The 24018-nt window shown below is 40.9% G+C and overlaps 1 protein-coding gene across 3 annotated transcripts in view; it reads right to left on the bottom strand.

Moving 5' to 3' along the window:
- Positions 1-16543: 16543 nt before the first annotated feature.
- Positions 16544-24018, bottom strand: part of LOC121328832 (H(+)/Cl(-) exchange transporter 3-like) — a 60604-nt gene continuing 53129 nt past the window's right edge. For all 3 annotated transcript variants that reach the window (XM_041273927.1, XM_041273935.1, XM_041273943.1), the window contains 4 exons: positions 22215-22401; positions 21463-21861; positions 20408-20624; positions 16544-17660 (listed from right to left, as the gene is read on the bottom strand). In XM_041273927.1, the coding sequence (XP_041129861.1) occupies positions 17570-17660; positions 20408-20624; positions 21463-21861; positions 22215-22401 (894 nt within the window). In that variant the 3' untranslated portion in view covers positions 16544-17569. The remainder of the gene's footprint in view (positions 17661-20407; positions 20625-21462; positions 21862-22214; positions 22402-24018) is intronic.

The following is a 24018-nucleotide window of genomic DNA, read 5'->3' on the forward strand; positions in this document are numbered from 1 at the left end:
ATGCTGTATTCCCCAAGTTGATGGCACATTATCATTACTAGACAATGATATTGCATTTCATTATAGGTGGAAGGAGATAATCGAGGTGAAAGTATTGCAAAAGCTTGATATTTGAAGATACTGTGCCAATGAATTACTTTATTTAATCCAATTCATAGTGTGCTTTGTGGACAAGCTCCAGGCTGCAGTGAGCTGTGTGCGGTTTTATTTATAGAGATGAGAACAGCTGTGCAGAAGCTCCCTGTTGTGTAATCTGCCAGGAGGAAGCACAGCAGGAAGCCTCATCTCTGAGTCTCATTGCTTTTACCCTCATTACTGAGCACCGTGGATAAAGAATTACCAGGGCCCTGGACCAAGAGGTACAACAAGCCTCTTACACAGAAGGTAGTTGTTGTGAGGGTAAATCAAGCCTCTTACACAGAAGGTAGTTGTTATAAGGGTAAATCTGCTTGGGCATATTCACACATTCTGATTGGCTGTCTAGTTGGCAGTCGAACAGGATTTGTTTTGTTTCTAGGGCTGGTAATTAGGATGTATCAGTTGTGGTGATTCTTGTCAAACGCCTGTGTACTGTGTGGGGGAAGGTAAATGAAACACAGAAAAGACTAGTACACTTGAGAACGTACACAGAAGGGGAACCAAGTTAAAATGTACTCTTTTTTTCAGTCCAGTGAAAAGACAGTTAAGGGCTGATTTAATTGCAGTTTTTTAAACGCTAAATAGAATACATGACAGTTTTATTTATATATACTTTATATAACAGCAGCAGATGCCTCTTATTTATATTTTCATATACAGACTGCATTGCAATCCGCTAGGAAGTTTCAGAATGTTCGATATTCCTTCGGTTTTTCCAGAGCTCCCCGGGAATATTTCTTCTCTTAACATCTTTAAAGTACTTTGAGCAGGAGTCACAAGATTTACTCCATAGGATTCAAACAGTCGGCTTACTGAAAAAAGAAACGTCATTACCATTCTGCATTGTATAGTACCCATGGACTTCATTTATATGTACCAGTTGAGCAGTTATGCCTTTTCATATATATATATATATATATATATATATATATATATATATATATATAATAGGACCCTGCTCATAAAGCAGAACTTTTCATCAAACTTTCAGTTCCTGATAGACCTTTGTGATTTCTTGTGAAGGGGAGAGCATGCCTTGAGTGTTCAAGGACAGAGCCCTGCAGCACCCCTGTTAGTACACTGCCCCACTTAAATTTTCAGCAATTCTGCAAGCAAGAAACGACACGTTACAACAGAACAGTTAATATTGAACAGCAAGAAAACAAACCAGTCTAGTATCAAATATACCACAGGTCACAGAAAATGAAAACAAGTAAAGGGACTGACCAGAAAAGAATCTGTCATTTCACCTCTCAACATCCCTGATTAGATCATTATCCAAAATAATCGAATGAGCAAACTATCTCAAGAATGTACTGCTGCCCCACACTACATCAGTTCTGTACACAGTGGATGTCATACTATTATGGCAGAAAGCTTTTTATTTTCTTGCTCCAGGCAATTAAAAACAAAACAATTCCCTAGCTCTCATGTGTTCTACAAGGTGTTTGAAAGAAACTAATTTTATAGCAAACATGTATTCCCTTGTAAAAGTTTAGCACAGTACATTTAACGGTGCGGTTTTTCCCATTGGCTATACTATATATTTAACATCCCTGCTCCAGCCCTGTTAATCAAGCGCATTGCTGACTGACTCATTCCCATTAGCTTAAATTGCAAACTGCCTCATGATAGTGCCACTATAACTATAGGTGTGTGTGCACTGCATTCATAATGACAAAGCAAAAACCGGAAGGAACTTGCAAGGTATATACAATATCAGTGTTCGAATTGGGTGTAGCTTTTCACTCCGGCACACAGTTTGCACTATTTTGGTTCCGGAAAACAAAACTGGCACTGTTTTACACCAGTAAGAATTTAAGAAGTTCATCTAAGTTATTTCTTCCTAGTAGATAGGACTTTTTCCTTTCACAAATAATGAGGTGTAAATAGTTTCGATGTTGTTGTTCAGCTGTAATATACATATCTCAGTGGTAATACACTGCTGGATATAAAAACAGCTGCCTGCTGAACACCCCACACTGATTCTGAATAAGCACACCAAGCTCATGTAAAAACACACTGGGAGAACTGGGAGGCCCGCCTGTGAAAAACTTCAGACACCTCAATCATCTTAAAAACAACAAGTAACAGATGTTGCCTGACCCGGCCTGGACTTGAGAGCTTCCTCTTCTGTACGTTCTGTCTCTCATCCTCCTCGGTGAGCGTTCAGAGTGTCTTGCTTGTATGTCTTGTTCTGGCCTTTAATAATCTTAAGCCACTCAGCAGCCAGAGGATGCTGCCTGACCCGGCCCTTTGAGTACAGGGACCTGTCCAGCCTGTCCTATGTCTAACACTATTGTCAATCAAGCACTCACATGCCACAAGCTTGCTGCCCGTCATGCCTTTCTTTACTCTCAAGCCCTCGTAGGCTTTCAGTGAAACAGGTAGGAAAACAAATCCAGCTCTGTCCGTTTTAAACTTGAGTTGACTTTATCTCCTTGCAACAACATCTTTCCTTTACTAAGAGAAATAACTCATTCCATCCAAGGTGAAATGTGAATGCCTAGCTGGTATAATGCCATTAAAAACACACAACGATCAAAGCAGACTACAGTACATGGATGAGGGTGGAGGGGAACCACTAAATAATTGCACAGATTGGAAGCAACAGGTTATTTAGGAAACAGGAGTCTCACTGATGCTTAGTGACCGTCCCACAAGAAGAATCTGTTTATCTTGTATAAAAAACATCCATGCATTCCACCCACTTTTACATACACTAACACAGTAAGTAATAAAGAATACTGAGCTGAGTAAAACAAGGAAGATTCCCCATCACAAGTCATGCATTTTACTCACAGTGGGAAACTTACTGTTTTTAATTCAAAGAAAGCTTTATTGGTGTTGCAATGAGTACAATTGTACATTAATATTCTATGCGTGGGAGCAGTGCCTCTCTGGGTCCTGAGAGATTCAATAATACAGCAGTGTACCTGTCTAATAGTCAGCTGCTAATGTTCTGAAGGAGGAACAAATATGCATTACAGTACTCATATGGCATTCTAAACAAAAAAGGAATTCCCAGAAAATACATTCCAATAAACAACTTCTTCAGTTAATAGATTTCTCAATGAACTTGTGTGCACACTAACACTAAAAATATGACCTTGTGCAATAATGAAAATAATCATATTCCAAGGATTTGTTCAGGGGCAAAAGATTGAAAAGAAAAGCACAATTGTGTGAACATGACTCCTGTCTGCCAGATCTCCCTGTTCTGACCGACTGCCCACATGTCTCAGACTAAACATTATTCATGTTTCAAATTAACAGCCTCAGAGCTGAATTTATGGACCATTCTGAAGGACCGATTTTGCTACAGATTTCCACCCCAAGTTCCCTGAAGGAAGAAAAGCATTAAGCATTGAGCTCGAACGGCCACTTGTCACATGGAATCAGTGTTGCCAAGGAAGCCCTGCTCTCCGCTGAAAGTGTTAAATGATACTGCATATAAAATGCACACAGCACAGCTTTCTTATAAATAACTCAACAGGAGATAATGATGCTGGTCTCCCTGAAAGGGATATTGTGAGCCCCTGATCCTTGCAAGTTCGTATCTCATATTGCAAGCCAATCCCAGATTGCCTTTTCACTGCTGACTGTTTCCAGCTTTTCAAATGGTGGGTGGCCAATCCAATTTCTCTGGCAGTGTAAGTCAGACCCTGACACAGGAGTGAAAAGAAAAGAGGAAAGTAGGTCATTAGATTTATTTCCTAAATGAAAGATAAAAAGCACCCATATTTTTTCATGTTAGTCACGCAGCTCTCTGGCAATGTGAAATTATTCACATACTGTATTTTAAGGAGTAGCAATGCTTTTTGTCAGTGCTTCTATTTTTACGGTTAAACTGGTGGGTGATTTGAATTCCTATTTCATTTGAATTGATAAAATAAAGTTACTTCTTAAAGTAATGTTATGCAAGCTGTAGACTTACAGGAAGAAAAGATACTTGAGATGCAAAAAGAGGTATTGAATTCCATATTGCTTCAGACATTAAACCCAACCGCAAACTGTCCTTATAAAACCACACCAGCAATAGAGCAGCCAAGGAAGAATCCAGGATACCCTGAAGGACACCATGTGGAATGTAATGGAGGATGATAACACAATAACAAACATATTGAAGGACTACTTTCAACAGTGAAGTCAACAATATGCCCCCCGTCACTGTAAACCCTACCCCTACCCCTACCCCAATGCTAACCCTAGACACACTGAGTATGAATCAGAAACATTAAGAGAGGCTCTCAAAACCAATACATCCTCATGTCAGACTATAGATAGCAAAGAATGCTTCAAGATACAAAGGATGCTATTGCCAACCTGTTGGCAAAGATTATTCTGAGGGTGTAACATCGACAATGGATAATTGCAAAGCATATGACATGGTTTATTTAGATTTCCAGAAAGCATCTGACAAAGTCCTCCTTAAAAGATTAATTCTCAAACTGAATGCAGTAGGAATTCAATGAAATGTATGCACATGGATTAGGGAGTGGTTAACATGTAGAAAACAGAAAGTACTGATTAGAGAAGAAACCTTAAAATGGAGTGAGGTAACCAGTGGAGTACCATAGGAATCAGTATGAGGTCCTCTGCTATTCCTAATCTACATTAATGATTTAGATTCTAGTATAGTAAGCAAACTTATTAAATTTGCAGACGACATAAAAATAGGAGTGGCAAACACTGTTGCAGCAGCAAAGGTCATGCTCGGATACATTGTGAAAAGTGTTGAATTTAAATCAAGGGAAGTAATGTTAAAACTGTACAATGCACTAGTAAGATCTCATCTTGAATATTGTGTGCAATTCTGGTCACCTCGCTATAAAAAAAGATATTGCTGCCCTAGAAAGAGTGCAAAGAAGAGCGACCAGAATTATTCCGGGCTTAAAAGGCATGTCATATGCAGACAGGCTAAAATAATTGAATCTGTTCAGTCTTGAACAAAGAAGACTACGTGGCGACCTAATTCAAGCATTCAAAATTCTAAAAGGTATTGACAGTGTCGACCCAAGGGACTTTTTCAGCCTGAAAAAAGAAACAAGGACCAGGGGTCACAAATGGAGATTAGACAAAGGGGCATTCAGAACAGAAAATAGGAGGCACTTTTTTACACAGAGAATTGTGAGGGTCTGGAACCAACTCCCCAGTAATGTTGTTGAAGCTGACACCCTGGGATCCTTCAAGAATTGATCCTTCTTGATGAGATTCTGGGTCAATAAGCTACTAACAACCAAAGAAGCAAGGTGGGCCAAATGGCCTCCTCTCATTTGTATCCTTTCTTATGTTCTTAATCACAAATCAATCAAGACAGAGGTGTTCCAGCTAACTGACCAATTGCAAATGTAATACTCATATTTAAAAAGGGAGCTAAGAAGGAACTAGGAAACTACAGCTCTATCAGCCTCACCTCCATAACATGTAACATCGTGGATTTAATCACAAGAAAACTAGAGGAGTATCCATACAGCAACGGCATGACATCATATACCTGGGCTTCCAAAAAGCAATTCACAAAATGCCACATGAAAGGCTAATCTTCAAGCTCCAATCACTGGGAAAACAAGGTAGTACATGCAAGTGGATAGAAAACTGGTTAAAACACTTGAATCAGAGAGTACTTAGTAAGAAGGGAAAATCTAACTGGGGCAGTGTATTAACAGGGGTGCTGCAGGGCTCTGTCCTTGAACACTCATGCTTCTTATCTACATTAACGACTGCATTCGGAGGATAATTAGCAAACTTGTATACAGGCTGGTCGCTGGCAGCCACCCAGGAAATCCAAAAAGATTTAGACTGCATACAACTGAGCAGAAATGTGACAAATGGAATTATATGTAAAGTGTTACACGTCGGACACAAAAATGTAAGATCCAAATTCTAAATGGGGGAGATAGAACTAGAACAGAAAGAGAAAGACCTTGATGTTATAACACACTCATCGCTGTCAGCAACCATACAGTGCAAGGAAGCAATTATACAGGCAAACAGAATACTTGGGTATACAGCCAAAAGTGTAGAGTTCAAATCCAAGGAGGTTTGAAGAGGTTTTATAATGCACTGGTAAGACTGCAGTTAGAGTACTGTGTCCAATTCCTGTCACCACAGAACCAAAGAGACATTGTTTTCCAGTGGAGTCCAGCGGAGAGCAACCAGACTAATCACAGGGCTTCAAGGAATGAGCTACGAAGAGCAAGCAGACTAATCCAGCAGAGTATCAAGGACTGAGCTATGAAGAGAGACCAGACTAATCCCAGCAGGGTATCAAGGACTGAGCTATGAAGAGAGACCAGACTAATCCCAGCAGGGTATCAAGGACTGAGCTATGAAGAGAGACCAGACTAATCCCAGCAGGGTATCAAGGACTGAGCTATGAAGAGAGACCAGACTAATCCCAGCAGGGTATCAAGGACTGAGCTATGAAGAGAGACCAGACTAATCCCAGCAGGGTATCAAGGACTGAGCTATGAAGAGAGACCAGACTAATCCCAGCAGGGTATCAAGGACTGAGCTATGAAGAGAGACCAGACTAATCCCAACAGGGTATCAAGGACTGAGCTATGAAGAGAGACCAGACTAATCCCAACAGGGTATCAAGGACTGAGCTATGAAGAGAGACCAGACTAATCCCAACAGGATTTAAAGCGATTCATCAGTAAGCATTCAGAACAGGTATCATTAATTAGTGTTGAGCGTTCGTGTGAAGCGATTCATCAGTAAGCATTCGGATCAGGTGTCATTAATTAGTGTTGAGCGTTCGTGTGAAGTGATTCATCAGTAAGCATTCAGATCAGGTGTCATTAATTAGTGTTGAGCGTTCGTGTGAAGTGATTCATCAGTAAGCATTCAGATCAGGTGTCATTAATTAGTGTTGAGCGTTCGTGTGAAGTGATTCATCAGTAAGCATTCAGATCAGGTGTCATTAATTAGTGTTGAGCGTTCGTGTGAAGCGATTCATCAGTAAGCATTCAGATCAGGTGTCATTAATTAGTGTTGAGCGTTCGTGTGAAGTGATTCATCAGTAAGCATTCAGATCAGGTGTCATTAATTAGTGTTGAGCGTTCGTGTGAAGCGATTCATCAGTAAGCATTCAGATCAGGTGTCATTAATTAGTGTTGAGCGTTCGTGTGAAGTGATTCATCAGTAAGCATTCAGATCAGGTGTCATTAATTAGTGTTGAGCGTTCGTGTGAAGTGATTCATCAGTAAGCATTCAGATCAGGTGTCATTAATTAGTGTTGAGCGTTCGTGTGAAGCGATTCATCAGTAAGCATTCAGATCAGGTGTCATTAATTAGTGTCTCTCAGACGTGCTTTATTTGCAGTTCTGTCACTGAGTAATAACAGAATGTCTGACCTCCATGGAAAACAATGTGACAGCAGAGCAGCGTCCAGCTGATTCCTTTCACATAGGAGTAGCAGCACCTCAAGCATGAAAACAGAACCCCTTTTCTAACCACAGCTCCCTTTGCACAAAGGCTGCTGAGATGCTATTGGCTGTTCTACACACATACAGTGACCCGTTGTTAGTTCTAAAGGGGGTACGTGCTAAAGTGCTTCAGGCTCACTGGCTCTCAGTACATTTGCACAGAGAAAGACATTCTATTTAATGCTCTCACATACAGTAGCATTGTGCGTGTGAATGGTCCCATTAACAATGGAGCCCCTGTTGAGAATATCGATGAACTTTCTGTTAATGCACAGCCTGAAATAAACTCCCAAGAACAATAAACACTTCTTATTTACAACGACATACCAAGCACTGATGGGAAAGTGGATTAACATTCTTAAGCGCTACTGGAGACTTTATTAACAATCACAAAATGCGACTGAGTACTGTTTGAACAGCAATACACTGCGTGCTGTATTGTAATGTTGGGTGAAGATCAAAATGACCTCGCCAGAAAATACATGTTTTGTCAGCATAGTGTAAGGGGAATGATATCTCTGATGGAATCATGAAATAAATCTGATATGTGAAAAAAATAATCTTTATATGGCCTGTGGTTAAAAGAATGTGGACAACACCGGTAATCAAACTTGACAGAAAGAATCATATAAAACAGCTGTGTACCATTAATATTATAAAGTGTATTGTCTGTATCATTAAATATGGTTAATTTGTTCATATCCGCTTATGAGACTTCATTGAGAAAATACAGCTGCATACAAAATATTAAGATAACAACTCAAAGTGTTTTGCCTCTATACATCAGAAACAATGTAAACATTTAGCACACATTTTTAGGATAAAATGGTCTGTGTAATACGAGTCTATGTGCATCATAGAGCAGTTTAAATGGTCTGTGTAGTATGAGTCTATGTGCATCATAGAGCAGTTTAAATGGTCTGTGTAGTACGAGTCTATGTGCATCATAGAGCAGTTTAAATGGTCTGTGTAGTATGAGTCTATGTGCATCATAGAGCAGTTTAAATGGTCTGTGTAGTACGAGTCTATGTGCATCATACAGCAGTTTAAATGGTCTGTGTAGTACGAGTCTATGTGCATCATAGAGCAGTTTAAATGGTCTGTGTAGTACGAGTCTATGTGCATCATAGAGCAGTTTAAATGGTCTGTGTAGTACGAGTCTATGTGCATCATAGAGCAGTTTAAATGGTCTGTGTAGTACGAGTCTATGTGCATCATAGAGCAGTTTAAATGGTCTGTGTAGTACGAGTCTATGTGCATCATAGAGCAGTTTAAATGGTCTGTGTAGTACGAGTCTATGTGCATCATAGAGCAGTTTAAATGGTCTGTGTAGTACGAGTCTATGTGCATCATAGAGCAGTTTAAATGGTCTGTGTAGTACGAGTCTATGTGCATCATAGAGCAGTTTAAATGGTCTGTGTAGTACGAGTCTATGTGCATCATAGAGCAGTTTAAATGGTCTGTGTAGTACGAGTCTATGTGCATCATAGAGCAGTTTAAATGGTCTGTGTAGTACGAGTCTATGTGCATCATAGAGCAGTTTAAATGGTCTGTGTAGTACGAGTCTATGTGCATCATAGAGCAGTTTAAATGGTCTGTGTAGTACGAGTCTATGTGCATCATAGAGCAGTTTAAATGGTCTGTGTAGTACGAGTCTATGTGCATCATAGAGCAGTTTAAATGGTCTGTGTAGTACGAGTCTATGTGCATCATAGAGCAGTTTAAATGGTCTGTGTAGTACGAGTCTATGTGCATCATAGAGCAGTTTAAATGGTCTGTGTAGTACGAGTCTATGTGCATCATAGAGCAGTTTAAATGGTCTGTGTAGTACGAGTCTATGTGCATCATAGAGCAGTTTAAATGGTCTGTGTAGTACGAGTCTATGTGCATCATAGAGCAGTTTAAATGGTCTGTGTAGTACGAGTCTGTGCATCATAGAGCAGTTTAAATGGTCTGTGTAGTACGAGTCTATGTGCATCATACAGCAGTTTAAATGGTCTGTGCAGTACGAGTCTATGTGCATCATAGAGCAGTTTAAATGGTCTGTGTAGTACGAGTCTATGTGCATCATAGAGCAGTTTAAATGGTCTGTGTAGTACGAGTCTATGTGCATCATAGAGCAGTTTAAATGGTCTGTGTAGTACGAGTCTATGTGCATCATAGAGCAGTTTAAATGGTCTGTGTAGTACGAGTCTATGTGCATCATAGAGCAGTTTAAATGGTCTGTGTAGTACGAGTCTATGTGCATCATAGAGCAGTTTAAATGGTCTGTGTAGTACGAGTCTATGTGCATCATACAGCAGTTTAAATGGTCTGTGCAGTACGAGTCTATGTGCATCATAGAGCAGTTTAAATGGCTTAAATGGCTACCCCAGGCCAAGGTTGTCGAGACCGAGAAGGTAGGGCTATTAGATGCCCCCATTGCACCGGGGCAGACATTCGGAGCGACCATTGATGTGAGCCTTGAGAGGTCCCACAAGGCCACGGAGGTCGCATTGAAGTTCTTGCGCCTTCCTGCCTACTGCCAGCGCCTAAGGTGTATTATGAAATAAAAACGCACAGACATTTTCCTTCATTGCAGTCTCAGTCATGATGCTTTTATATCCTGCATTCAGTATGCATCAGTGCAAGTAACACAGTAATGTGCACCAAATAAGTTCTTACTTAAACATGGCCGTACATATTGTAACAATATCAGCTCCGCAGACTAGGGTTTCTCAGGCGAACCCGTGACCTACCGCACTTAAGCATTGCCCGGCTTCCCTGGAGGAGCATATATCAGGCTTGTCTTCTTACTTGATTGCGTCACCTACCAGCTCTGACCTCACGTGCCATCCTCAAATCCACCCTTGGACTTGGTCACCAGGCTACAGGCTTCCAAGTGCATGCTGGGTACCTGCATCCACTTCTGCCAATGTAACGATCTTGGTTCCCACAGGTGGAGGGTAGGCTGTGAAACCAGGACTTCCTACACTGAAGCATAGCGCCGATACCACTGTGCAAGAGAGCTGGCTCTCTTGCAGGAGCGTTTAGCAGGCTTACGTCTTCGATTGCATCACCTACCAGCCCTGACCCCTACCCTTGTACACGCTACAATATTTTACCATCATTTTGTCAATGAAAATACCCTCCTGTGTTTGGTACAGAATGAATTCCATGTCTTTTTAAGAACAAACACTGTTCTGCTGTCCAGTCTGGCATTGGTAAAGTATATCGCGATTTCCCACCTGGCCTCCATTGTATGCCTGAAAGATAACAGCTCTGGAGCCAATGCTGCAGCAACCCACGATTGATGTGCGTGTGTCTTCTTAACTGGGTATGCTGAGTTCCTGCCGTCCGTGGCGCACTGTACATAGCTCTTTGCAGCCAGTAACGGGGAATCTACCATAATCTGCTGCAACTGTCACGGGTGACAAAGGCGTATGTGATTTTTTAGAATGTTTTATTTATTTTTCCTTTTTTTTTCTCACGATGTGTTGTTGGAATGATTTATTTAATTTAAGCACGTTATTGATGTATTGATTTGTGTTGCTTTTACGTTTTCGCACACGCGCTGGGTTAACTGTTCCTATGGCAACGCCACCGGGGTCTACCGCTTCAAATCACTGTTTGATCACAGGTGTGGACAATAATTTAATCAGCTGTGCACTATAAAATAAGGGAGAAGTAGAACCGGAAAAGGAGAGACAAAAAAGGGACATTGGGATGTACAGTTCAGAAAACGAGGTTAGAACAAGGCGGAGTGAAAAGAAAGCTAGGCAGAAACAAGATAGGGAGAAAGCAGAACGAGGGGACAGAGGAAAGAATAAAACAGGTACAAGACCAAAGAAAGCGAGGGGATCGGAGTGTTGCAGGTAACGGCACGGGACCAGGATGTGAGGAATTTGGGGTGTTGTTGGCAGCAGTACGGGACACTTGGTGTACTGGGAACGAGACTGAAGAGAAATCGGGAGGTGAGGAGCTGAAGACGAGCAGCTGCGCGGCGTGGACTGGAGAGAAGTGAAAAGACGAGCACAGAGAGGGAGGGAGAGAGAGAGAGCGAGCGAGAGCGAGAGCTGCCCAAGACTCTGGACTGGGAGTTGTGGATCGTTATCCACCAGCTCAGTGTTTTGTTGTGGTGCATTATGCTTAAACAGCAGTACAGTCACGTACCTTCTCGTTGAGCTATTGTTACCTTTTATTCTAACTTCAGCAGAGTCTTTTCCCTGTTCCCTGTCTTGCATTACAGCCAGAATTAAATTGATGCCGGGCTGTATTTTACTGCTACGAATGCTGTTAGAGTATACTTAGTTGCTACAGTAGACAATGCTGCTAAATTGTATCTGCTGTTAAACCTATATAATGCTGCTGGACTATCTGTTGCTACACCACATAATGCTGCTAGGTTATATCTGCTACTATATACACAATGTGTGTGTGTGTATTGATATAAGGTTATAGATATGTGTTTGATTAATTTTACTTAGCAGTTCTATTAATAGTGATCTCTCTCTGGTTTTACTATACTATTTTAATTTGTTGTATAATTAGCAGATTAATTGAAATGTCTTGAAGTGCACTGATCCTTTGCTTTATTTTTATCAGGAAACCTGTATCGTGTTCAATATCCTATTTTAGATTGAGAGTGGAGGCCCTGCTCTGTTGCAGATTGAAACATTTCTTTCTCCACTCGGTTGACTCTGGGGAAGGCTCAGTGTTATTGGTCTGTTTGCTTGGACTCGGTGGTGGAGTGGCGCCCCCTGTTGGAAAGGGATAATTGAGCAGTTTTGAAATTTGGGGTGGCAGGAGATTGGAAGTACATCCCCTACTGACAATTCAGCCAGGGCAAGTGCAATATTGAATAAGGACTGGTCATGCACATAATTTTACTGTGCTACTTTCGACTTTTCTTGTTAGTGACGACATGTTCTATACTAAAATACAGTTTTGAATATAACCTGTTTTTAATAAAGAATTGCATATTACTTCTCGTCTGTGCTCCTTGTTGTGGGATGTGGACTAGTTGCTGTCCCCCTTTGTTGATGATTCGAACCTGTGTCAATGAAAGTAGAAGGTAATTATAATATAACGAATTCCTTATTTTCTTTAAACACAATGTGGCGTAGTCTGGCTATTTATTTCAGGGGCGTGTGCGGTTACTACTACCCCCCCCCCCCCCCATCTCCCCATCTCCCCTTTACACAATAATCTACAAAAAAGACCCCTGCTGGTGGAAGTAAACATTACCTTTCACAATTTTACAGTATGCAAAATGACTTGGAGTCTATTTTAATACGCTACAAACGTCCTAATTTGACTCTCTGTATTTCTATTCTAAATATACAAATGTTAACCAGCATAAGGAACTCGCTATTAGTATTAATATAAACACTGATACGGAGCTAGAGACCACAAATCTGAAACTATTTGATAGCACCGTGTAACAATTTGTTTGTTTTTTTGTTTGTTCCTGGGTAATATTTACAGTATAATCGTAAATCCCGAAAAACTACACGCTTTTAAATCTTTTGTAGTCATTTTTGTATTACTTTAGTATAAATACATGTTTTAATTTGGATTCATATGATGTTTTTTACTGACTATGTGAATGAGAAGACACACATTTGCCCGTTTTCCCATTGGGAATAGTGATATTTTGAAATATCACTGTCCTGGTCACAAAAGCAAAGTCTGTGGGGAATAATAGCCATTTTCTATACTTTTGAGGCATAAGCAATTAGGAAATAACACTTACTACCCAGGAACAAAAATTGTGTTCTAGTGTAGTCTTTCTAAGGAAAGACTCGAGATTAGGTGACTTTAAAGAATAAGGGAGGTGGCGAAGCATATTGCCTGTGATCCTTAACAACTTTGTAGTTAATTTAGTTTTATTGAGGATCTGACCTCTGTTTTACAGACTACATCCGCTCCACGTTACGTCAGAGTATAAAAGCGAAGTTCAGTTGTATTGAATACATCCAGCATACAGGGCGCGCTGTTAAACTATGGACTATAGTGAGCATTGCGGATTTAGCCTAGGCTCTGTTGCTTTGTCTGGCTATCGACGTCTCTCAGGTTTGTTTAGTTTTTCAGCAGCAAAGGGAAGTTTGTAACAAGATGGCTGGGTGCGAGTTCAAACCCGCACACAGGTACTGGATATAAAGCAACAAAACCTATTACCAGTGGCCTCACTCAAGCCTGTTTATTTTGTAAATCTTAGTTGTACCTGTAATGGATTGTGACCACATTGAAGCCGCCTCGTCAGCTTGTCCCAGTGGGGTTGAAAGCAGCGACACGTGTGAACAGAATTGAGATCAAATACCAAATAACATACATTCAAGTCATTTGCTACAGCAAGAAAGTCTCGCGTTTTTCGCTTTATTGATTTGAGGAGTTTTTATTTTCTTAAATAGACAATTAAAACACTGTCTCGACTCAGAGCATTGTTTATAACAACAAAAACATTTCCCAAGTCAGGGTTTCCAGACCTAGCTCTAAATGAATGCACAATATTGTCACAATAAATAACTCTGTGTATCGTATACAGATAATGCTGGGGTTAGTTTTAAATGTATTCGCTGGTATAGAAGTAACTACAAAAGAGGACGGTTGAAGATAGTCAACACTGATCAAGTTCAACATTCGAGTAGTATTATTATTTATAGGAATTGGAATTTGTGAATGCAGATGTAAAGAAGTTAAATTTGCATGAGGAGTCAGACGTACCCCAAGAGCTGAAAGAGAGCTGAAATATTTAACACTGGGCAGCACACTGCAGATGGTATAGATGCAGTGCACTGGGCAGCACACTGCAGATGGTATAGATGCAGTGCACTGGGCAGCACACTGCAGATGGTATAGATGCAGTGCACTGGGCAGCACACTGCAGATGGTATAGATGCAGTGCACTGGGCAGCACACTGCAGATGGTATAGATGCAGTGCACTGGGCAGCACACTGCAGATGGTATAGATGCAGTGCACTGGGCAGCACACTGCAGATGGTATAGATGCAGTGCACTGGGCAGCACACTGCAGATAGTATAGATGCAGTGCACTGGGGAGAACACTGCAGATGGTATGTATAGTTCAGTCCTGTGTGGTGGTAACATTTGTGATGCAAACAGAAATTCCTTGGGTGCAATGATGTGTTATTTGTTCTAATTTTGTGTTATTTTGATTTAATGCACATTTCGGTAGTTACAAAGACATTCAATGAGGCAGGTCTTGTGGTTCCTGTGGATGGGAACGATGCAGGTTATCGGGAGTTTCCTGGAACGGATGGTAAGGGGAGTTTGAAACAATACAGTGCAGGGCCACACTGTTCAGAACCTGCACTTGTTTTTGTATTATTACAAAGAGGGCTGGGAGATGTAGTTATTGTATCACAAAGGGGGCTGGCAGATGTAGTTGTTGCGTTACAAAGGGGGCTGGGAGATGTGCTGGTGTTGTGTTAAAGGGGCTCGTTTTAATTTGCTATGTAAGTCTTGCATGTGAAAGTAGTTTGGATGAATTTACAATGCCTCACTGTAGCAGCTCTTACAACTGCTAATATTTCATAAACCAGTTGAGCTTGCAGTGTCCAGGTAGATTAATCATTTCACTGCCGCGTTTCTTCAACCTCTGCACTTGTGAGACCGGTATAGCAAGTGGGAGCTGTGACAGCAAATGTTCCACCCAAATGAGCAAAGGTGGTCAAACTGCCCTGGCTGTATTTACAGACTGGCCAAAAAGCTAGAGGGTGTAACTGAGATTAGAAAATCGCGCAACGTGTACACATTTATGTGATCCACTAGTCTAGTTACATGGCAGCTGTGTGCAAGTTTAGAAAAGCAGGAAGATGTCTGTGTCCCTTCGTGCAATTGATCAATGTCTCCATTAAAGAAAATTGTAGTGCACTGTGCACATCCAATCATACATGTTCTCAGAGAAGCACTTATGAGAGAAATACATGTTTTAGCAAATGTGATGTCTTTTCATTTTAAAACCCATCTGGTGGTGCACTAGGTTAAGGAAGTAAGTTTACAAGCTGTGTTTTAGGATAGACTGGATTGTTACGGATTTGGGTTGAAGTATTACAGTGCTTACCATCATGTGACCAATCCCTTAGTTTGGGTATTGAGGGAGAGTGAGCCTGTGAGCGTCACTGTTTTTGTTGTGTTTGTTTAAAGAAGATACTGCATGCTTGTGTGAAGTTCTGCCACAAAAAACAAGAGACTGCTTGTAGCTGCAAACCCCTACCTCGCTTCAGGAACTCATCTTATACAAGTGCTTCAAGCAGACACACAGTGGCATATTAAAAACAGGTACAAAATTAAATATTATTCTGTAGACGAAATTAGGTATCTGTAATTTACCGAGAGCTGAACACTGATTCCAAACAAAGGTGATTTTTGTTTAATTTCAACAAATGTTTTAATTTTACTGGATTTTTTTTTAATGTACAATCAAACCAAAATGATTAGACTTTTAAATTATCCATAATAATCAAATCTAACAAGAATATAAATAAAAAAATTAAAAAAAAAAGGTCAGTATTAAATAGTGTTAGGCAACCCCACAGGTTAACAAAGACAATGCATTCTTCATTAACCAACTGCAGGACAATTACTGTTAGAAAGAAAATGCAAGAACGATGACTTCACACTTTAGCTCAAGGATTAGCAGTTTAATATCTGCAGGGAAGGTGCTGTGCATGTTGCTATGAAAAGGAAATATAGTACTCTTGGATTGCACAAGCACACGTTCACACCGTGTTTGTAACAGGGGCTTGAAAATAGCTGTGCCATGGTGTTCCTAAACGACCCATAGGAACCACATGAAACAATATTAACGAGGTGTTTAAAATCTAGAAAACAAGCTTAATCTGTTTGTTTTCTTACAGTGCTGGCATTGCCCTCTTCCTAACTTGACAGTTGCCATGACAATGTATTTGGGATAATAGCCTCTTGTCTTCCTAGTTGTTAATATACCTATGAATCTCATGTGTGTTGTAAAGGGACATACTGTAGACTTTTTTTCACTGTAAATATCAGCCTACAATTACTTGTTTTTTAATAACAAACACAAAATAAACGCAAGTGCAATGTTACAGACTGCTGGCAGCAGGAAGAAAAGCTTGAATCAGTGAGTGCACCAACACATGACTATGCAGGACCTCCTCCTTCACTGGCCACCACGTGTGGTGTTGCTGAAACGGCCTCCGAATCAGTGGGGTTTCTAGATGCAGTGCAGGGCATCATTAGTGCATCTGCTGTTTGTCACAATTCTACCACCATCTTCTTACTCAAAATACAGGAACAAACTTAGAGCAAAACATGAAGCTGACTGAAACATCAAAATGAGGAACACTACAAGAACCTTTAAAACTTCTCTTTAAACTTGAATTATTTAGAGTTTTTGCTCAATATTAACACAAGCATGAAAAAACAGCACCTCAACCTGAGAAAAATAACTGTTTTGGTGGCACGCCAGATTCCTAAAAGGGTTAAAAAATTTTTAAAAAAAATATAAAATAAAAAAGCAGCTGAGTTGAATGATTATGGAATGTGGAAAAGATTTGTGACAAAGGGCAGCCCCCTGCAGTCTTATACAGATGGCTCACATCACTTTCAGCATTCTGTCCTGTGGATGCCCTGTTTAATCTGACACTTTACATCACAGAAACAGAAGCGCAAAGTGCATTGTTTGCCTATCATGGCCAGACCTCTTCTAGCCACAACGGGGAGGGGTAATCTTCCCTGTATGATACTGAAGTGCATCACAACTGAAGCAGCATCGTGTGCAAACGTTGTTGCAGAATCACTTTCTTCTTTTTATTTTTATTTCACTTAAGTTACAAATGAGGAGGGATCCAGGGTCAGAGCGTTGTGCTGTTCAACAGAAGGACTTCCTCTTCCTCTCCAGTCTCCCCCTCCTCTGTCTCCCCTCATCCTCTTCCATGTCTTTTCTTCCATCTCCACTCCTCTTCCGTCTCCCTTCTCCTCCCCCTCTTCTGTCCTCCCCTCGACTCAATGGGGTTTAATTGAACATTATTGTCTCTGGGTCGAGGTTTGACATCTGGGCCATGTGACGGAGGATATCTTTTTTTGTTATAATGCCAAGGAGGCGCCTAAAAAACAAAAAGTGAGAGAAGCAGTTAGGTCCAACGGGCTACACTGTAGGTAAAGCAAAAGTGGTAAGAATTTATACTAAAATAACAAGGTCTCTTTAAAACTGAATTGTGTGAAGTGCTGAAAATATCTAATTGTATGGAATTTTCTTTAGTAGCAGTTCCATTATTAGACCTCTGTGTGGTCCAAATGTGAGCCCATTTTACAAGTCAACAAATCATTTAATGAAGTCATTAACAAAAAAATGTACACCTGCACCTTTCAGGGAAGAAGGAGAGAGCAGGAGTGAGGCTAATGAAAAGTGAAGCTGATCTCAAAAAAGGAACCGTTTTATAACAACAAAAAGCACACCCACTGTCATGTTTCGCCTATTACTTCCACTCCCATCACAAACCTTTTCTTCCACTACTGTATCGCCTTTGACAAAGCATGCTATCGCCCTCAGCTTGTCATGAATGTTTAATAATAATAATCTATTTTATACAGTGCCTTTCAAATAAATATTGCAAAGTGCTTAATGGTGAAAACAAAACAAAAAATAAAACCTACAAAATATATTAAAACAGTTGGAATTAAAAATGCAATGACAGTAAGTTATAAAAATGCTAATTTAAACAAATAAGTTTTGAGGCAGGATTTAAAAAGACAGAGATTCAGAATCACAGATCTCAGAAGGAAGTGTGTTCAACAGCTGAGGAGCATAGGAGGAAAAAGCCCTGTGACCCACTATACGCAGTTTAGTCAGGGCAACAACCATAAGGCCGGCATCAGAGGACTGCAAAGAACGACTAGCAGCATAGGTGGTAACTAACTCAGAAATGTAAGAGGGACAGGTACCTCTATTGGCTTTAAAAGTCAGCAGCAGTACTTGGCAGTGTAAGAGTGCACTTGGGGATAAACATACTGGACATGTATTAATGGGAGTCACATTTCTGCTCTACTCTGCGTCTACGAAAGTGGATCTCCTTTTAACAGCTGCTTGCAGTTATATTTTAGGTCAGGGCAGTATAGCAGGATATTTGCCTGCCTTGTACGCCACTTAGCATTACTAAATAAAGTAGTAGCTGTCGATTTGGTAGCTGCCTTAAATATCAATAAAGTGTTTATTTTTCTAATAATGATACAAGCTATAGTATAGCTATATTTATGTTGTCTAACCACAGTAACATTTCGTTGTTTTTAGCAGTATGCCTCTGAATTCTCTTATGCAAACAGTGAGGAGCTGGAGGGATTACTGGGAGAGGATTTTTAAACTGGAGGAAAGAAGTGGGGAAAGCAGGAAAACAAAATTGCAGTCAGAGAATGAAAGGTGCGGTGCAGAATGGTGGGAAGAATGTTTTTTCTACATGTACACTATGGAAGTTTATATATAGGAGAAGGACACAAACATATAAAAAGGATTTTCTATCAAATGAAGTAAAACAAAGCTGACAACATATGACACTAATAAAGAACATTTGAGATATATAACAATAAAATCTTGATATTAAGTGGCTGTGGATCAGAATCGATTAAATGATGATACATTGAATCAAGTTTTATGACAGTGTTAACTTGCTAAAGGAAAAATAAGCTTTGGAAGTGTTCCTGAGTTTCATGCATCCCTCCTGGGTTCATTCTACAAATCTGATGTAGTCACCCAGGGTTCTAGAGAATGCTCTAATATCTGATGTAATCAGCCAGGGTTCTAGAGGATGCTCTAATATCTGATGTAATCAGCCAGGGTTCTAGAGGATGCTCTAATATCTGATGTAATCAGCCAGGGTTCTAGAGGATGCTCTAATATCTGATGTAATCAGCCAGGGTTCTAGAGGATGCTCTAATATCTGATGTAATCAGCCAGGGTTCTAGAGGATGCTGTAACATCTGAAGCAATCACCCAGGGTTCTGCTTTGTTACTGGTGGTGCACTCAGGTGTGAATGCACAAGCAGCAGCCATGCAGGTTACACGCACACTGCAGCAACAAGGGGGGATTGCAATGCTACGATTGTTTATTAATACAATTGTATTTGGCACCTTTAGAAACCAATTATTTTTTTTTTCTTAAAAGGAAAATGGTTTCCGGTTTTTCTACAACCACAGTGTTGGAAAACATGGATTGAGAATTGATTAGCAGTTTGCTACGCATGTGGACTGGCAGAGCTATACTGGTGTTTTTTTCTGAAAAGAGACTAATATTGCAGATAGCAGACTGTTTGGTTCAAATTGCATGTGCTGCTTACAATTGATAGAGACCTTGTGTCGGCAAGTTTCTTGCCCAACATTGAATGCAAGCTAACAAGATAACAATGCTGTGGACTAGAAGGGAACAGACTCTAAAGACTTCAGAGAGATCGAAAGAGATAATCCCACTGGCATCAAAGGGGGTCACAAGGAGATAACAAAAGGCAGATGTATGGACCTTTTGTCTCCAGGAGTGTGAAGAATGCACTGAGTTCAGAGGTTGTCACACTAGACCACACACACACATTAACACTCACACAATAAATTAAATTACCTTGACCATTGGTTAAGTGTCAGAGAAAGGGGAGGTGGACCATCTATACAGAAGGGTATTTAATGTCATGCAAACATTGTAATGTTGAGTATTGTGTTTGTCCTGTACCTGGGACCAGACTCCCTGCATACTTCAATAAACCTGGCAACTGATTGAAGAAAAGGACTCTGTGCATTTTCTTGAATCTACTTAATCACCACCATTTTTTTTAAGTTACTTCACACAGCATTGGTAGTTTTGGTGCTTACCCGTTGTGTGTGACGAGGCACTGCCTCAGGCCCAGCTTCCTGAAGATATCCACCACGATCTCCATGGGGGTGTGGTCGCTGAGGGTGAAGGGGCTCATGTCCAGGATGGCTCTCAGTTTCAGAGGCCGGGGGCTGTCTGCCGGGAGCGGCGGGGAGTGCTGGGTGAAGTACACTCGGGATGTCCTGACAATACCCTCCTGCTTTCGACGGGCATTTTCTGAAATTTTATAATGATCAGAATTGTTAAAGCCCAGCTCCCTGTTTCCCCAGATCTGTCTTTGCAGTTGAAAAATATGTGATCCCATTCTGCAAGCCTCAATCTGGGTTCTTAATATTTTGTTATTCCAAGGAATTCGCATTAATTTGATGGCCGTTGAAGAGTTTATCATTTCAAACTATGCTCTGATGCTAGCTCTGTCTGGCTGCTTTTTATTTTTATTTATTTTAATTTAGTTGTTGCCAATAGGTTTTTTACCCCCATTTTCTGCTCAATAATTGCTCAATGATTTTTCATCCCGGTTCACCGCTGCAACCCCCCGGCGACTCGGGAAACGTGTTCCTGCCAATCCATTTTTCGCACTGCGGATCCACAGCGATGCCACCAGACCTGGTGCCGGAGGACAACACAGACCTGAATGGCTCCACTGCAAACCCACAGGGGTCGCTGGCGTTTGGTGAACCGTGGATTGCCCACCGGCCAATTGTGCACCGCTACACCCTAGGAACTCCCGGCTGCAGTCAGCAATGACATAGCCTGGATTCGAACCTGTGATCTCCAGGCTATAGGGCACATCCTGTACTCCATGCGGAGCACCTTTACTGGATGTGCCACTTGGCAGCCCCCCATCTGGCCTTTTATTACAGGTATGAGAAACGTTTACAAAGTCAAAAGAATCCCAAATAAATGAAACAAAATTATGTTTTATACCAGCAATGTCTGGTTTCTGATAAGTGCACTGGAGGCCATAGGAGAATGTAGTAACCACCTAGGAATCAGTGTAAAATTGAATATAATTGTGCAACATAAATAAGGCTAAGCAAAAAGGGATGTTTACCAATGGCAATGGTGATATCTCTCCTCAGAGCAAACCCCACCAGTCTCTGGGACTCCTTTGACACGATGACGGGGAAGCCGTTGTAGCTACTGTCACTGATCATGGCCTCCAGCTCCTCCACGGTCATGTCGTCCTGCGTGAGCACGGACAGGGGGGCAGCGCCCTGGCCCGGCCGCATCACCTCGGAGGCCAGCGTGGTGTGAGTGAACTCCTCCTTGGCGTCCAGGAAGGGGTAGCCGTTCAGGCGGATGTGCGCTTCATAGATGCCCTCCCTGCCAAAGGCATCCCCCACCCACTTACTGGTCATCACTGCTGCCATCAGGGGCACGATGTACTCCAGACCACCAGTCAGCTCGAACACAATGACCACCAGGGACACGGTCATTCGGGTCACACCACCTGTCAGGTAAAGAACACAACACAGTCTTCATAACACAATGACCACCATGACTTTCATTATTGCCCATTTACCTTCACCTACTTTATCTGAAAACTTGACTAGTTATAAAAAAATAAAAAATAAATAACAACAACACAAGTGATTATGTAAAGACATTAACTCTAGCCCTGAATATTAACCTCTGTTTCTTATTACTTCCCCTGCAAGAACAGTTTCCAGTACCACACACTCTAACTCATTCATCTTCACAAAGCTCAAAGCTCACATTGATGGCATTGTACTGATATTGCTATTTTTGGTCAAACGTGTAGATGAAATACATGCTGCAGATAAATGTGTTCTGTCAGCTAACCAAGACAAGCAGCAGCGCCGACCATGGCGTAGAGTCCTGGTGTGATGCAGTCTGCCCCGACCTCACACCACTCCTTGAACAGGAACCAGTCGTGGTGGTAGTAAGCCAGCTGCTCCACCGCAATGCCCACAATCCTGCCAGCGATCGCCCCGATAGCCATGCTGGGAATGAACAGGCCCGCAGGCACCTGGAGGATTGACAGAGTTACAAAAAGGTGTTACTGCAGCGTTACGAATACAGACTCCTGGGCAAAAACATAATGGGAAAGGGATTCCAGATGAGATAATCCCACTGGTGTGACCAAACCTGTCCTTAAGAACAAGGGAGTCTAGCTGTGTTTAAAAGTGGGGGACATTTCATTTTTTGCTAAGCAGCTCCAGTAAACCTAATTTTTACTGTTCAATCATTTTCAAGTTACTTTTTTGTAATAGTAAACCCACAACATTGGACAGGTGTTTCAGCATAAAATATAGAATGTTTACTAACTGAGCATTCATTAAATTAATCAATGGAGACTAGATAAAGGGGCATTCAGAACAGAAAATAGGAGGCTGGTCTGGAACAACTCCCCACTAATGTTGTTGAAGCTGATGCCCTGGGATCCTTCAAGAAGCAGCTTGGTAAGAGTCTGGGATCAATAAGCTACTAACAACCAAACAAGCAAGATGGGCTGAATGGCCTCCTTTTGTTTGTAACCTTTCTTATGTTCATAAGTACAAACACAAGTAGCACCAAACGGCAGAGCCAGTTCCAGTGGCATATCTGCACAATGCTGTACAGCACCTACAATTCCAACACGCAGCTTATTAAAGGGAAGAGCTAAACAAAAAAACACAAACAATAACGTGCAGAATGTTATAATATGGCTTGTTTATTGATAGATATATTGATATAGGTATATTAACAGTTAAAATATTCCTTGCTTGGTTTTAAATGTAGTGCTGGATCACGTTTTGTCATCAGACATTGCTGAGCTCAGTTATCACAGCGAAACCAGCTGCTACAAGACTTTCGGAAAGTAAACACTCGCAATAGCAGGGCAATGCTTGGTGCTGATAGGTTGAAACAATAAGCACCCGCCCTCACACAGAAATGCTAATTGGTTGAGACAGCTGGTTGATGACATTACAGGCAGTGCAGATCAACCATACACTGCTCATATGTTAACAAGAGTACAGGTGTGAGTTCTGCCACAGACTGCACTACCACTTCCTGCATCCTTAGCCACCAAAATAAATAAATAAAAATTGATGTTGCAAGTATGTGAAATTTCAGTATATCATGAGCTACACTGGGAACTATAGAGTCACTCGTTTTACCATCACCATTTACTTCTACATTTTTCAGTCATTCAGGGACATATATACAGCTCTGGAAAAAATTAAGAGACCACTGCAAAATTATCAGTTTCTCTGATTTTACTATTTATAAGTATGTGTTTGGGTAAAATGAACATTTTTGTTTTATTCTATAAACTACTGACAACATTTCTCCCAAATTCCAAATAAAAATATTGTCATTTAGAGCATTTATTTGCAGAAAATAACAACTGGTCAAAATAACAAAAAAAGATGCAGTGTTGTCAGACCTCGAATAATGCAAAGAAAATAAGTTAAGATTCATTTTTAAACAACACAATACTAATGTTTTAACTTAGGAATAGTTCAGAAATCAATATTTGGTGGAATAACCCTGATTTTCAAGCACAGCTTTCATGCTCTCCACCAGTCTTTCACATTGATGTTGGGTGACTTTATGCCACTCCTGGCGCAAAAATTCAAACAGCTCGGCTTTGTTTGGTGGC

Source organism: Polyodon spathula, chromosome 2 (genome assembly GCF_017654505.1).
Source record: "Polyodon spathula isolate WHYD16114869_AA chromosome 2, ASM1765450v1, whole genome shotgun sequence".
In the NCBI taxonomy this organism is placed as follows: Eukaryota; Metazoa; Chordata; class Actinopteri; order Acipenseriformes; family Polyodontidae; genus Polyodon; species Polyodon spathula.